Source organism: Polistes dominula, unplaced genomic scaffold (genome assembly GCF_049000335.1).
Source record: "Polistes dominula isolate Pdom_NZ unplaced genomic scaffold, Pdom_raw_medaka contig_75, whole genome shotgun sequence".
Classification (NCBI taxonomy): Eukaryota; Metazoa; Arthropoda; class Insecta; order Hymenoptera; family Vespidae; genus Polistes; species Polistes dominula.
This window is the reverse complement of record NW_028301003.1, coordinates 2,657,996-2,674,323: the sequence shown is the minus strand read 5'-3', so window position 1 is coordinate 2,674,323 and position 16,328 is coordinate 2,657,996. Positions and strand designations below refer to the sequence as shown.

The following is a 16,328-nucleotide window of genomic DNA, read 5'->3' as shown; positions in this document are numbered from 1 at the left end:
TAACAATTTGTTTAGATGATTTGGACATTGACGAGATTTACCGATAAAGAATAAAAAAAAAAAAGTCTTGTGGAGTTCTATCATACGACCTTGTGCTCGAATGCTAGTTTCCGTAGCCACAGTCAATGATTATCTCCATCTTTTTCTTTTAACCTCTTTGCTAGCATCGAAGAGGTCGGACTTGCATAAGCGTTAAATCGTGGTCGTTACATAGCAAGTGCCCTGGAGCCTCAGAGTACGCAATTGGACGTATTTGGAGCAGAATAACAGTGCGGCGTTGGTTCGTGATCGCCTTCTTTCCAGAAGAAGGAAACAAAATTGGCTACACTTCTATTTGAATTGGGCTAAGAGGTTCAACAAAAAAAAAAAAAAAAAGTATCTCACATTTTAGGAACACCATATTTGGATTATCTTTTCATTGTTTACAATTTATCAAATATGTACATAAATTTGTGAACAGTTCTTGGTACAAGAAGTTGTCATCTACTTCACGAATACAAACGAGATGCCATTTGATTTATTATTTTTTGTCAAGAGAATAAAATTCAGGAATAAATTAAAGAGGGAAGATGATTTAGTGATGAATTCGGAAATAGAGGAACGGGTAGGGGTTGATGCAGCATTCATCCCATCGAGCTTGGCAACAAACTACTACTACTACTACTACCACTACCATCATCATCGCATTACTTTCGCTAGAATAAATAAACCACTCAAGGAAAGCGCGATCTGGTTTGGCGTGTACGCCTGTATTTCACTCAGTGCCGCGTTCTTAAGTGCAAACAAACAGGCCCGGCTACAAGAAACCGATGAACGTAAGTTAAGAGAGCTGTTCAATTTCATCGGTTTTGGTGTACGAAGACATAACCAACTGTACATACGTATAATAATCTTTTTCACTGAGAGAAATTTCGTTTATATGTTCTTCTTCGAAGAATCCCATGAGAAACATGGCAGTAGTAACAACAACTGAAGAAGAACGTTTCAAACTTTCTTACTATCGATAATATTCAACGACAGGCGGTGCATTCAAAACGTTTGCTTTCTTTCGCGATTATACAAAAGTATAATACTCTTTGAAAGAATCTTTTTCAATTGGACAGTAAGGAAGGAAGGAAAGAAGGAAGGTAATCATCAGAGTCGACTAAGAAACTTGTCGAGTTAATCGTTCCTTCGAAACCTGCTTATTATCCCTACCAAAAAGATTCTTGTAGAATACTGATTTCTATAGAGTCAGAAAGATCCTATGCACGTAAACTAAAAGTCAGAGTACGACTTCTTTAGATTCCCTGCTTTGTAGTCTTGATAATGACTGTTAATAGCATATTCCAGAGATGTCCTAAATTGTCTAAATTTGTATGTAGTGAATGGAAAGTAAGAAGAAAATCTAAGGACTCACCGAAACATCCTCTCGTGACGCTCTTGACGTTCCCTTTCAAGAAGTTCCTCGGGAGTGTGTTGAACAGGTCCAAGTATACCAGGGGGTAATGGGGGATATCTCTGTGGCCTCCAAAGCATCTCGGTAGCTACGGCAGGATGGTGATGTCCAGGTGGTGCAGGATTTTGGTAAGCGACCGGTGGAACCGCCGTTGCAGCAGCCGCTGCTGCTGCGGAACTGCTCCCGGCACTCGGTGGAGCCTGAGGATGTGCCATCAGTAGAGAGGTATGTTGCACGCTCTGGACGTGCCAGACTCTGGCCGGCGTAGCCGCCGCGTTAGGCGTCGAAGAGCTCGTAGTCTCCTCGACGCTAAGCGCCGAACTTCTGCTGCCGCTTCTTTCGTCACCCGAGCCCGCACTCCTCAGGGAACTTACCCCGCTGTCTGAACCGCTGTCCCCATATGCACCTGCAGCACCACTCGCCGCACCACCACCACCACCACCAACAGCAACACCACCACCGACGACACCGACCGCACCTCTAACGCCGATTGCACCACCGAGGACGCCAGTTCCATGTATACCGGCCCCGGTCTCCACCTCCATGAGGCCGGACTCATCGCCGCCTCTCGTTGCGTGGGACTGTTGTTGCACCTCGAGTAGGCTCACTGAGCTTAAATTATGATGATGTTGGTGAAGCTGTTGTGGACTGCTTGCTAACTGTTGCCTGTGTTGACTTCCACTTGATTGTTGTTGCTGGTGATAGAGAGGATGATGGATTACCGGACTATCGGCCGAGTATCGTTGTTGCTGATGATGATACGCCGGATGATGGTGATAGGATTGTTGTTGCTGTTGGTGCGCTTGTTGTTGTTGCTGTCCCTGTGGTTGGTGCTGTTGTAGGTGTTGCTGTTGTTGGTGTTGTTGCTGTTGATGATGATGATGGTGGTGGTGTTGCTGCTGCTGTTGTTGTTGGTGTTGCTGTTGAACCTGCTGCTGCTGAGTCTGTTGCTGCTGTTGCTGCTGTTGTTGTTGTTGTTGTTGTTGTTGTTGCTGCTGCTGTTGTTGGTGGTGATGTTGTTGTTGTTGTTGCTGGTGGTGGTACTGGTGGTGATGATGATGATGATGGCCGGCGACCGGCGGTGGAGGCTTATTTAATTTTTCGGCTAGAATGACAGGGCTCTCGTTGTGCCGACTACGTTCTTGCTCCCGTTGCTGTTCGAGGAGCGAATTGTTCTGCCTCCCAGCGCCGCCGCCACCGCTGCTAAGTGGACTCAGCCTCTCCAGCACGGAGCCTGAGTCCTGACTACTCGACTCCAGCAGCTCGACGACCGACTCAACGCTAGCACTACCCACGCTATCTTCCGTGCCTAGCTCGGCGTTGTTCGGCACGGTTCTTCGAGGGGATCGTTGTGCCCCACGATCCTCACCCTTATTTTCCTCCTCTTCCTTCTCCTCTTTCCTTTCCTTTTTGCAATCGTTTTTCCGTCTTTCCTCGCCGTCCTTCCTCTTGGATTCCTCCTCAGCCTCGGCCCCAGCCTCGGCTTCTCCACCCTCACTTCCCTCTTTTCCCCCTTCCTTCTCACCTTCGACAAAATCCTTCGTTGCAGCCTTCGATCGTCCTGGAGACGTCGTCGACCTGGACGATCTTGGCGACAACTTTAACGACTTACTTTCAAAGCTATCGACGACCACCTCCTCCTCCTTCTTCTTCTTCCTACTCCTCTCGAAATCCGAATCAACGAGAGAGCCATTCACGACAATTGACTCATCCGAAAGGTTCTTCTGCTGTGCATCTAACGTGATTTCGGGATTCTCCGAAGTAACCTTACCTCCAGGATCAAGTCTATCCAAAGGTGGGGGCTCCGGTTCCTGATCTCGTTCTCTCGACTGGCTTTCCTTGTCTTCCTCAGACTTGTCCAACCGCCTTTTTACACCCTCACGATCACCTTCTTCTTCCTCTTCCTCCTCTTGCTCCTTCTCTCTTTCTTCTTCTTTGGTGTTCTGTTCAACCGGATCGACACGATCCACCAAAGATTCTTCCGAGTTCTTCGACTTACGATGATCCGATCTTAACTTTCGACCAATCGGACTTGTTTTCAGTCTTTTCGATAGGGGATCGTTGTGTTCACGTTTCTCTTCTTCTTCCGTATGTTCAGATTCTTCTTCTTCTTCCTCTTCTTCTTCTGATTTATTACTACTAAGACGTTCCTCTTCTACTTCCTCCTCTTCTTCCTCTTCCTCTTCCTCTCCTCCTCCTCCTTTAGTTTCGTTGGTCTTAACTACGCTACGTCGACGATCTAATTCTTCGTTATCCTTCTTTGTCTTTTGTACGCACGGTCTCAATTTCCTTCTAACAGTTCTTTTCGTTACACTTTCCAATAAACTGCGTAACGTAACCGCACGTTTTCGTAACTTGGTCGCGCTACCCGAACCACTATTTGTTTCTTCCAACGTCGAACGTGATATACGATTACCAAATCTACCAGTTGAGGGTCCCTTGTTTTCACGATCCTCTTGTCTGGTTGATGATAACACAGGCTCACTATCCTTTTCTGTTTTGTTAACACCTTCGCTTATTCGTCTTCTACGATTATTCCTTGGTGTACTTTTATCTGCAAAACAAAAAACGATTCCCAATGTGTTACAAATTTTTAACAAGAAGGGATAGAACCAATAGGAATACAATTTTTAACCCTTCCGCTTCGGCAGTTCAGTACACACAAGTAATCGCGTAGATGCCGGATATATCCGGCGCTTGAAGCAAAAGGGTTAACCAATGTCCTGACAACAGTTCTAAATTTTTTTATAAGGTTAATGCACACGTGTTCAAAATATACGAAAATCCTACCCAATGTTATTGGAATCAAAATCATACAACAAAATCTTTGTCTCGTGAAAGAATTACAAAACCATCCCATTTAAGATTACAAACAAATAATAAAGTATGAAATGAACGAATGACGAAAGAATCGACGTAATATAATAAAGTTACTTCCTCGTTAAGAAATCCCAGACGTCTGTTAGTCTCTCCGGTAAAGGCACGCGAACAACGTGCCTCGTCATTTCTAACCGCGATCTCGGTGACCTCGATTGGAAGTAACGTTGGCAGAGCATGATTCAGGATTTAGTAGTAAAGGATCAATGCACACATCCAATGGGATGAGGTTGGGAGATTGGGTTGAGGATAGTGAGGATGGTTAAGTGGGAGGGAGCAGATTAACGTTGGTATATGCTTCAGTTTCCGGTCCTCGTTGCAAACACATATACACACAAAGAGAGATAGAGAGAGGTTCAAGGGGTCTACGACTAACCCAGTAGATACATGACTATAGCATGGGAACGATTTACAACCATACACGCAATACACGCATTCTGGGGTCTCGAGTAAAGGCAGAAAGAGAGGAGGGGGAGAAGGGTAGGAGAATGAAAGAGAAGAGAGAGATGCAGCAAGCGAGCGAGGGCGGGGCAGACAGGTAGAAAGAGGAAGAGAGAAGGAAACAGGGAGACTGAGAGGAGAGGGATTTATTGCTCAGGATTTACTGTTATTACCCGGAGGGGGAGAAGCACTCCAACGGGCAACGCCGTTGCATACGTGGGGTGCGTTTATCCGATGAGGATACACCGAGTATTTGCGCGTGCGTCTGTTACACTGTATACGTGTCCCTATCTTTAAAGGTATGCGTAAAGTGTGCGAGAATATGTATGAGTTGAGGGATACATTTGTGCAGGGTTTCGACGTACGACGAGGACTACGACGACGACAACAACGACGACGGCGACGACGACGACGACGACGACGACGACGACGACGACGATGAACGTCCACACGCGACTGCGCTTACAACTTCGATACTATCCGCAACGACCATCCAACTGTTTCCTAGGATATGTGTGCTTTGTCGTCCTGTTCAGTTCAGTTCAGTACTGTTCTGTACTGTTCTGTTCAGTTCTGTTCTGTTCTATCTCTCTTCTACATACGCAAACAAGCACAGACAGTCATCTGGTATCCTCTTCTCTCTCCTCAACCCGTTTCGCATGCGTAGCATCCTATCTAATTGAACGGCGCCATTGCAGCTCATTCCGCATTCTTACACGAATGCCTTGGCTGGCGTTGTTTGCCTTGCATTTAACCCGATCGAATGAAACGTTGTCTCGTCAAACTAGACAATCATATATTGTCGTCTGTCACACTTTATATATTTATTTTATTTAATTCCTTGATCGTGCTAGATTAAACGTAGTTGCATATTATTGATCTATATTGACGCGTTGTGAGATTTTTATTCTAACGACCTTGAAATAATATTTCAATTAATTATAGTTGTTATTATTCTAATCAAAGTTGATGTTACAAACTTGAACATATAATTAGAGTTTCTAGTTGGAAATATTTAATTAGGTGTTGTGTTAATGTATAATTAGGATGTTAAAATATGAAATAAACGGTCATAGGTAAATGGAAGGAACATTTTCATCAATCGAAGTTTCTCTATGAGTAAAGTTTCCAAATACTGTGTGTGTGTGTGTAACGTAACACGTCCCCAGACCCATAGTGGTTTAGACGAGCGGAAATGGTTTCTGCACCGAGGCCATGATGCTTTGGCAATTAGGGTAATGAATTAAGTGTATTCGGTGGGAAGAAGAAGAAGATGAAGAAGAAGAAAGTTGAACAAGAGGGGGGGGGGGGGTTCGTTCTCGCGCATGCAATGTCGCGTCGTTTATCGAATCTACTCTCGAGATGGGTGGAATGGGATGATGGTAAACTCGATCAAACTATCGATTGCACTTTCCCAAATGTTTCCTAGTTACCTTACGCGAGTTCACTTTAAATTGGTCACCCCTTCAAACCCCCCCCCATCTTTCTACTCTCATTAACTACGAAATGGTGATGATGTTGCTTCGAAGTTTACCAAGGCTGACAAAAAATTCAAATAACTGTTCAGACATTTATCCATTTTGTTGAATACAAAATGATATTGCATTGAACGAGAGATTAGATTTTAATCATCGATATGTCCTTTATTATATTTCATTAAAATATCATGGGATTAGTTCATAAAACTGATGTTTCAATCGTACACACAGTAAATCCCATTTTGCGATTTCATTGCAAAGCAACCAAACAAAATGATTCACTTTTTGAAATGAAAAACCTGGGGAGTGGTGGGAGATGACAAATGGATCGTTTATGACAATGTTAAACGAAAACGATCACGGTACATGAGAAATGAACCCTACTCGATCGATACGAAACGAGGATATTCATCAAAAGAAGGCTCAGTTCTTTGTATTGGTGGAACTATTGCAATGAAATAGAATTTTTTTGTTGAACTGTTACAAAAACGATCGGACATTAGTAATACGATGTCGAATAGATGAATAGGACGTTGTCATTAACCAGAAGAGATCAGAATTGGTGAATAAGAAAAGGCGTTTGTATTCTATGACCGACAATGGTCAGATCACGCACGTGAGTTTGGTCAATCAGAAGGTTGTTAAAGTTTTAATGGGTTTGTTCTAAAACAGGTTTGTTAATATTCTTTTTAAATCTTGCATCATCAAATAAGCATTTATTTCGTTCTATAAATAATGAGGCAAAGCTTCGAACGTCATTTGTTTTAGGGTTAGGCATTGATTTGTTTTGCGGTTAGACAGTCGTTTGTTTCGGGGTTAGATTGTGGTTTGTTTCACGGTTCGATTTGCTTTTGTTTGGCGGTTGAACTTTTTTTTGTTTCGCGGCTAGACTGTCGTTTGTTTCGCGGTTAGATTGTTGTTTGTTTTGCGTTTCAATTTTCTTTTGTTTCGGGGTTCGACTGTCGTTTGTTTCGCGGTTCAATTTTCTTTTGTTTCGAGGTTCAACTGTCGTTTGTTTCGCAGTTAGATTGTCGTTTGTTTCAGGGCTCGACTTTCTTTTATTTCGCGGTTAGATTGTCGTTTGTTTCGCGGTTATACTTTCTTTTGTTTCTTGAAAAGACTATGGTGACGATTTAAATAAACAAATTTATTATATATTTTAATAATTATAACAGAATAGAAAAAGAAAGTAAAAATTTGACTTTACATAAATTAATGTGGTTAAGAAATAAATGAAGAATTTAACAAGATAACCAAGATGATGTATGAAATGTATCAAAGATTAATTGGGGTCGGTGTTACGACGTAAAATAGGATAAAGAATATATATATATATATGTATTAGATAAATAGCATCTCTTGCGGTGAACCAGAGTCGTCAGCTTTTGATAGTGGTAGAGATACGATAACGAGAATCTAAACTGGTCGAGTGAATGAACGACGACGAGTTGGCTAACGCAAAAGACACTGTTCATGGACACACGAAATGCGGTGTCTCTTTTGGCATGGCGTCTCGTCTTCCATGCTTATTTTAGAGTCAGTCTATTTCTGCTTGATGGCCTCTCTCTTTCTCTCTCTCTCCTTCTCTTGCTCGCATCTTCTTTCATTTTCTTTTTCTTTGCTTCTTCGAAAAACCTAAACGAAGATAGAGAGAAAGAGTCCAACGGTCTCCCACGTTTTCGGTTTCGTTTCGTTGATAAGTTCCTCCTCTTTCTTTTAAAATTATCCAACGAAAATACGACGCTCGAAAGAAATATGAAAGAAACGCTAGAGTGGAAAAGAAAATAAAAATGTGAAGAGAAAAAAGAAAAAGAAGAAGAAGAAGAAGTAGTCACGTGGTTGACGCACGAGTTAAGAAAAATGGCGATTACTCGAGCAGATTCGGGACGAGGTTGAACCACTCTCAGCGAGGGTGGTTGAAATAAAAGTCTTGGACATTGGCCAGACTTTTTTTCTTTCTCTCTTTTTCTACAAAATCATTTTCTTCTTCTTTCCTCACGAGTCTTCTTTTTTTTCTTTCATCTTTTCGGCAAAGACAGCAGCAGCAGCAGCACTAGCAAGAGTAGCAGTAGCACCAGGGCCTCATGCCAAGAGTAAATCTCACACATAGACACACAGATACACTACACATATTGTAAATCAGGATAGGAGAGTTAGAGTGGTGCCTAATTTACTCGTAAAACGACTGTCGTACATTTTGACGGAAGTTTGATTCGAGCTGACGAAGCTACAACTCGTCAGAATTCTTAAGAAGGAAACTGTACGCCTTTGGCATAAAGCTCCAATTCAATTCTGGCATAGTCTTTCTCCAACAAGGGAATACAATATTTTTTCTTATTCACCTTCCAGGAATATCAAAGAAGTTTAAAATACTGAAATTCGTTCATTTTAAGAAAAAAAAAAATAAAAACGAAAGAACACTAAAAAACTAGGATTAAATATTTCTTGTTCAAATGATGGAAGAATTTGTTTGAATAATTTCGATTGAATGTAATTCAAATGTGACCTAGAAGCATGGAAATAAAATTAATCGACCTTGAAATAATGACGTTGAACTATAATGGATTCTGGTACAAAATGTGGATCCCCATAAAGACGTTGAAGGATTTTCTTTAAAGATATGGTTTGGAATAGAACGAGAAAAATTGAATTAGGTCATTCGATAAGAATTTCACCTAGGGCATCAATTTTTTATCGTCATTTTAAAACTGTTCACATTTCTTATTCAACAAAAGACTTAGTATAAACTGAACAGATGTAAAATTCCTTAAATCATTGAACTATTCAACAATATTATACATAAAATAAAAGGTTCAACTGTACCCAAACTGTTGGTATTGGTTGTGTCAGCGCACAGGCTGATAAGCGACCTAGGCTCACTACTTGGTCTAGGGAGGTAATGTAAACACACCTTTCTGGCGTGTTATTGGGCATACTAGTACCAACAATTTAGGACATCAGAAATGCATTTAGAAAAAGACACTAATGGTAAAATTTTGCCCATAAATGAATAGACTAAAACATTGAGTCAACTCAATAAATTTCTAGAAACCCGGATTTAGGAATAAAAAGGAACAGGTGTTGGGTTATCGAAAATCTGTGAACTATTTATCAAGCCCAACCATTGAATGGGCAAAAGTTTGACCGAAAACTATTTTCAAGCATTAGCGGTATGGTATTAAAAGGAAAAGACGAATGTGAACCTTTTCCATAAAAGGGATGGAAGAACAAGGAATACGAAACGAGAAGGAAGAAGAAGAAGAGGGTGAGGAGTAGGTAGACCTTGCTGAAAAGCTTGGAGCAACATCGTAAAGATACAATAGAAGGCGTGCGCAGCTGTGCTCAGACGTCTGAGAGCAGGGCCACCGTAGCTGAACCGTCTGATGTATGAGAAAGAAAGAGAGAGAGAGTGAGAGAGAGAGAGAGAGAGAAAAGACAAAGATCATCTTTTTCTTGGTTCCGCCTATCCCTCTCAGTCACTCACATTAAACTCCCGCCTTGAGAAGAGATGTTATGAGGTCGAAGGGACCCCCCCCAAAAAAAAAAGAAAATACCAAGGGATCACGACGTATGGTCGGCATATGACGAATTCCATTCCCCTGCTATGGGATCTAATTTCTTCTATTACATTTTATCCTTTTCTAAAAAAAAAAAAAAAAAAACTATCTTGAAACTGTATCTGAAACATACATGGGTTCATAAAATATGTGTCTGCCCTTTTTGAAACTTGAACTGACGAAAACGTAAATTGTTATCGTACGTCCTTGCTTGTCTTTATCTGAACACTGACGTTTTTATCATAATGAGCGATTGATGAGGGAGAATGGGGGGAGGTGAGGTGATGAGGAGGAGGGGATAGGTCGTCTCGCTGAACGTTTTAAATTGCGATAAAAATACCTATTACGAGAAGACAAACGAGAATGTGCATGCGTTGCTAAGTTGAAAAGGGACGACGTAGGTAGTAGTGGAAATGTGGTGGGAAAAGGTGGGCAGGGATGGAGGGGCAAAGGGGAAGGCAAGCGTAATAACCGAGAGAGAAAAGGGAACCCCTAGGTGTAAGGCTGTGTTTCGACGAGCTGGCATTCAAGCTTTATCGGTCGTAAACACGCGAGTAATTATCGTAGCCGGCCATCTTGTTTCTGTGCACAAGAGGCACGTCACATCCGGTCACTGACCATTCAATCGTTGCGATCCAGACTGCCGACGGATGGACGGACATACGGACGGTTACGGGCTACGGCTAATAAATAATTCAAAAACAATGGAGACACCTATTTCTTTCCCCCACCCCCCACCCCACCTGTCCCTCTCTCCTTACTCCTCCGCAAAACGTGTGTCCACTGTTTTATTTCTTTCTTTCTTACTTTCTTGGCTGGTTGGTTGGGTTTGTTAGTTGTCTTTTTATTTTTTTATTTTGAATGTGTTCGAGCTGGGAAAGAATGAGAAGGAACGAAACCATGGTGTTCGAAGTGACAACCAAGCGAAAGCCGTTAACCCCCTTTAACCCGCGGATTTACTCAATGGAGAAACGTGATTTAATGGGCACCATAACACCATCATACCAAACATATTATACACTTTGTGTTGTATCCTCAATTCTTTGGGTTCAAGGCTTTCAAAGGCAAATCATATTTCGCAATGAGACATATATATATACGTACACGTACGCATACATTTAACATATGTGCACACAAAGTTCAGAGAAATGAAACGAAACGTGGTTGTCGTCATCGTCAAACTGTTTGAAAGTAAAAGTACATAAACAGATTGTATTACATTCGTATAAGCTCTAATTCTAATGAAACGACTGATTCTAAACAACCATCATTTGTTAATTTATTTCAATAGATTGTGAATTTGAAATATGGTCAATTATTTCACGGTTAGTTGAGAACCAACTCGTTTGTCAATTGGTGGCTCCGAGTAATACGGAAGACATTACTATTATGTTCCTTCATATTACTAACACGATTAAAACAACCTATAATAAAATGTGTAAATGAGCTATAACAGTATAATCATTCAAACGTAATACTTTTGTAATCTGTTCATCCTGTTTGCAAGTTATTTAATCATTTAATATCGATTTTGGAAGAAAAATCAATTTCAAGGTCATCGATATATTTCTAACAATTCTAGCACCATCACAAGATTGATTAAAAAAAAAAATGGAATCTCAAAAGGTTTCTTGAACAGTATCATCTTTCAATGACCTTGATACAATAAACGAGAACCCAAACAGGGTTCGAGATCCCATATCTTCTCGATTACATTTCAAACTTGATTGTAACACGAACAGTAATTTGGTATAGGATCAGAGTATCATTTTAACGACAAGAATATTAACAAAAGAGTATAATAATTGATGTTTGAAGTATCATAAAGGTAACGTGTTGATATTAAGAGTCCTGTTTAAAGCTGTAAGTTTTGTTGGTGTATCATCTTTTCTAAAAGGGATTACAGTAATTGAAATAAGAGAAGTAGGAATGGGGTTAACAATAGAAAGAAAAAGAAAAAGTAGCTGTTGTAAAGTGTCAGGAAATGGTCACGTGCTAGGAGAAAGAGAGAGAGAGACGATTCACTGGTTCAAAGTTACTTCGTCCTATTAGATTTGATTGTGTTGCGACAGTGACGTCATCGTCAATTGACCCTCGCCAGTGGCCACCACACTGTTTATGAGTACCGTTTGCTAGTAGGAGTTTAAAAAAGAGAAAGAGAGAGACAAAATGTTATTCTTGGCTTGAAAAAGGAAAGAAACTACGTGGGAGAGCCAAATAGGAAAGAGGACAGAAACTTGTGAAGCACTTTAATGTCGCGTCCCGACGCCGGAAGGTCTCCTTTATTTTTTTTCTCTCTCTCTTTCTGGACCAGCAGAATAAGAGAGAAAGAAATAAGAAAGATAGAAAGGGGAGAAACCTTTTGAGATGTTTCTTGCTGTTTCACGAAGACTCTGGGGTCATGAACTCTCCTATCTTTTCTTTCTCATTGATTTCATTTATTCCTTTAAGTTTAACCATGCGTAAAAGAGACCCAGTAGGAAGTTAGGGTTGCGTCAGGTTTCTTAGCATTTCAATTATTTCATTTGGAAACATTAATAGACTATTGGTTTATGTTAACATTATGACTATGTCCGGTCGCTATACGTTGGTATCATTCAATTAATTTATGACGTTTTTAGGTTTGTTAATGTATAGGATTTTGTTATTATATATTTGATAATTACAGTAAACATAGTAGACCTTTAGATAAGGTATAGAGGAGTGTATTCAACTATTCCATTATTTCATGAGTCGATACATAATTCAACTGGAAGTTATTGAATGAACAAAGTACTTAATAGTAGTAGTAGGAGTAATAGTTAGTTGAAGTAGTAGTTATCTATAGTCAAAGGAGTAAACTATCTTCGAAATCGATCGTCCGGAAGCGAAGGTGTAGCGAAGGGACGAGTTCCGTGACTCCTAAGAGTCTCTGAGCTGGTGGTGAGTCATTGTGCTTTCATCTAGGTGGGTTGTCGACGCATAGCGGATAGCCGTACTCGGCAAGCGAGTCATGTCTCTTTTCTTATTTGAGAATGAGAGAAAGAAAAAGAAGAAGAAAACGAAGATGAAGAAGAAGAAGAAGAAGAAAAAAAAAATGAGAGAGAAAGAAAATTTAAACGAGATGCCAAGCACGTACATGCACGTGTCCTCTCAACCAGCCGACCGTAATGTCCGTCTACACACATATATACATTTGCTGAGTATTATTTAATGGTGTAAGTTTGTATATGAGAAGGGATATGTACTGAGGGATAAAGAATGATAAAAAGAATATGTCAAGATACCCGGAAAATCGTGAACCAAACTCTGCTGGTGACTTGTCAAGTCAATGTTCATACTTGTGACAATGTGACAATGTTAAACTTTCAAGTTTAATTAAGTACCAGTGTTATCGCATTATTATGCAATTAAAATTTGCAATTGGTAGTTAAGATTTTACAAGTAATTGCACTTAAACGATTATCCCAAATAAATTACCCCAACAATAATCAATCCTATAATGAACGTATAATCCAAGAAATAAGATTAACACGTTTCCCACAAAGTTGCACTAGACCAACTATCATTACGTGTACCTAAAGCTTATCTAAAACTCATAACAATTTAAGAGTTAGAAATACTTTTCATTTGAGGGGATACGTGTTTGGAATAAGTGGAATAGTATGATGAGTAGTAATAAAAGCTTTTGTGAGTTAAAAGAAGTCAGGAAGGAAGGAAGGAAGGAAGAAAGAGGAGAGAAGGAATGCGAAAAGAAAAGATAAAACAAAAAAGAAAGAAGAAGAAATAAAAAAGGGCCGATGATCCCGTCGAGTGGGTCAGGAGATGGCGCACCCTCAAGGTGCAACGTACATATACCAATATTCACCCACGCATTCCGCAGGAAACAGCAATGGTAAGAAAGACAGAGATAGAAGTATCCACTATACATATGCAAAAACACATATACACACAGTCAAGCAAGAGACGACGCATACCATTGAATGCTCGACGAAACAAACTCTGAGAATGCTTTCTCTTCCTCTGAGTTACTTTTATCTCGTTCCATCGAATAATCATGTCTCTCTCTTTCTCTTTAGCGTTCTGGTTTGCAAAGAAAGAGAGAGGGGTAGGGTAGGGTAGGGTAGGGTAGGTTCCCCAGTGAGTTTATATCACGACGGGACTATCAAACAGGGGCGGATACATTCTCCTCCTCTCCCCTATAATTCCTCGTCCCAGTCGCCGTGGGTGTATTCTCTTGGTTAAGGGGATTTCACACACATACACACATATACTGTGACAAAAGCAAGCAGAACAAACGAACCAAAGGAGAGTAGGGATAGTGATAGTAAAAGATAGAAGAAGAAGAAGAGTGAGACGATATCTGTGCTTCGGATATATGCAGCAGCAGCAGCAGCAGCAGCAGCAGCAGCAGAGCTTCAATAGTATTGTACAAGAACGAACTGGGTATATGAGAATCAAGCTGAAAGTTAGAATAGGATGAACGAAGAGAAAGGTCGACAGCCCTGTTTCTGTTACCTCCATCTCTCTTTCTCTTTCTCTCTCTCTCTCTCTCTCTCTGTTTAAAAGATAAGAGTAGGAGAGTTCCGACGTGGCAAACGGAGGGAACAACCAGCTCAACCGGTTTGACGGACCTCGACTAGTTTCATTAAACCCCGTTTGTTTCTAACCTCCACCTCATCCCTCACCTAGCCCTACCACTATTACCACTACAATCTCATTCCTCTCCCTTCTATTCCACAGTCAAGTCGTCTTTGCTACTACCATCTCTTTTATTCTAACCAATCCTCTTTCTTTACTGACTTTAAACTGCACGCACGAGTAAGGCTGAAAACCAGAAACCTTTTCTCCGTTTCTCTACGCATTCTTAGTGGTGGGGGAAGTTTGAAAGGAGTGGGGAAAATGAAAGATAGAGATGCAAGGTGCAAAAGGAAAGTCCCGGATAATTGCCACGGTCCCGTAATGTTTATATATATATGTATATATATATATATGCGTGTGTTTGTGTGTGTATATAAAATGAGTAGACGTTCCACCGCCGTTCCACGTGTCTCAGGGTCGACACTCCGTGCATTTCCCTGTTGGTGACGTAACCAAACCTCTTGGTATGTTTATATACCAATTTTTGTCTCATCTTTCCTATTTTATTTTCTTTCTAATCTTTCTCTCTGGGTCTTTTTCCTCGTTCTCTTTTCATCTCAACATAAATATACACACACAAAGCTAAAGAGAGAAAAAAAAGAAGATAAATTTTCTCTGGGTAGACTACTTTAATGAATTTCGCATGAATTTCTCATCACGGTCGTACGTACGAGTGGGCTCGAAAGGGTGCGTTTGTTCAATGTTAGAGGAAAAAAAAAATAGGAAGAAAGAAAGTAAGAGAGAGAGAGAGGGATGACTCGAGGGAGAAGTTGGAAAAGAAAGAGAAAAAAAAAAGAAAAATGAAAAATAAAAGAGAGAAGGCCGCTTACACTGGCGACTCTCTGCAAAGCGTGGGACTGCAAACCACCGGATCAATACACCGTCGAGTAATTGAGGTATAACGTTCGTGGGCAGCACAGAACAGCGCCATGCGAGAGTGCGCTTGAAAGAACAGATTTTCTTTCTTACTCTTTCTATGTAGTTGAATGCAATGACCAAAGAGTGATGATGAACGTTGTTGCTAGAATCTCTGGTTAACTCTCAGGAAACATTTTCTTCCAGTATCCAAAGAAAATTCTCAATTGAGTCCAAGAAATTGTGAAGGAGTGGCTCCCATTGTGCTGATGGAAAGGGAAAGGTTCGTTGATCACGATGATGATCAACTCTCATCATCATTATAATCATTATCATTTTCATGATGTTCGATCGAAAGGAACATTAAAGTGGTTGGTTGGTTGGTTGGTTGGTCGTTCAAAGGATCATCGAGTGAACTGTGCATCGAATTGCGTTTCTAAACTAGTTCCAGTGGAAACCTCAATTTCTATCGAGCGTACTGTAACCCAGATTCTCTTCAGCTTCGCGTGACCGTACACTTAAACCTGTACATGTATATATATATATATATATAACATATATACAAGATGGTAAATACCTTTTCGAATTCATTTAGTTGTACGAATTTCTATTCCTTTGCTACAAACTTCATTTATTCTCTCATAAAACCAGTTCTTTTGATGAAACATAATTTCTTTTTGGCTATTCTTATTTAGCATAAATGTGTATTATTAAAATGTTTTTCTAGGTTCAACTTTTTATCGTTTAAAAGCCGGTTATATACGACATCTATTAAATTAACTAGCGACATCTGTAGTAACGATACGCGAATTATACTCAAAGCATTTGATTAGTGTAAAAGAAAAAGAACACACCCAAGGGAATTAAAAAAATGCCTAGACACATTAATAATAATTGTACGATGACCCCCATTCATTAGTGGTACACTAATGGCTAATTTTATCATAGTAAAAGGATAATTACTATTTTGGTATAACACGACATGAGTTAATTGTGGTATTGGATAGTTGGGTTTACTGTGTTTATCCAAATTTAAGGTTAAATCTTCCTTGCCAAGTTGAA

General features: G+C 40.3%; 1 protein-coding gene across 15 annotated transcripts in view; it reads right to left on the bottom strand.

Annotated features, from left to right (window-relative positions):
- The window catches only part of Kdm3 (Lysine demethylase 3), a 209,532-nt gene that overhangs the window by 85,599 nt on the left and 107,605 nt on the right, over positions 1-16,328 (bottom strand). For 14 of the 15 annotated variants that reach the window (XM_089173882.1, XM_089173883.1, XM_089173878.1 and 11 more), the window contains one exon: positions 1,400-3,992. In XM_089173882.1, coding sequence (XP_089030008.1) covers positions 1,400-3,992 — 2,593 coding nt within the window. The remainder of the gene's footprint in view (positions 1-1,399; positions 3,993-16,328) is intronic. The other variant, XM_015327082.2, reaches the window with a different exon arrangement.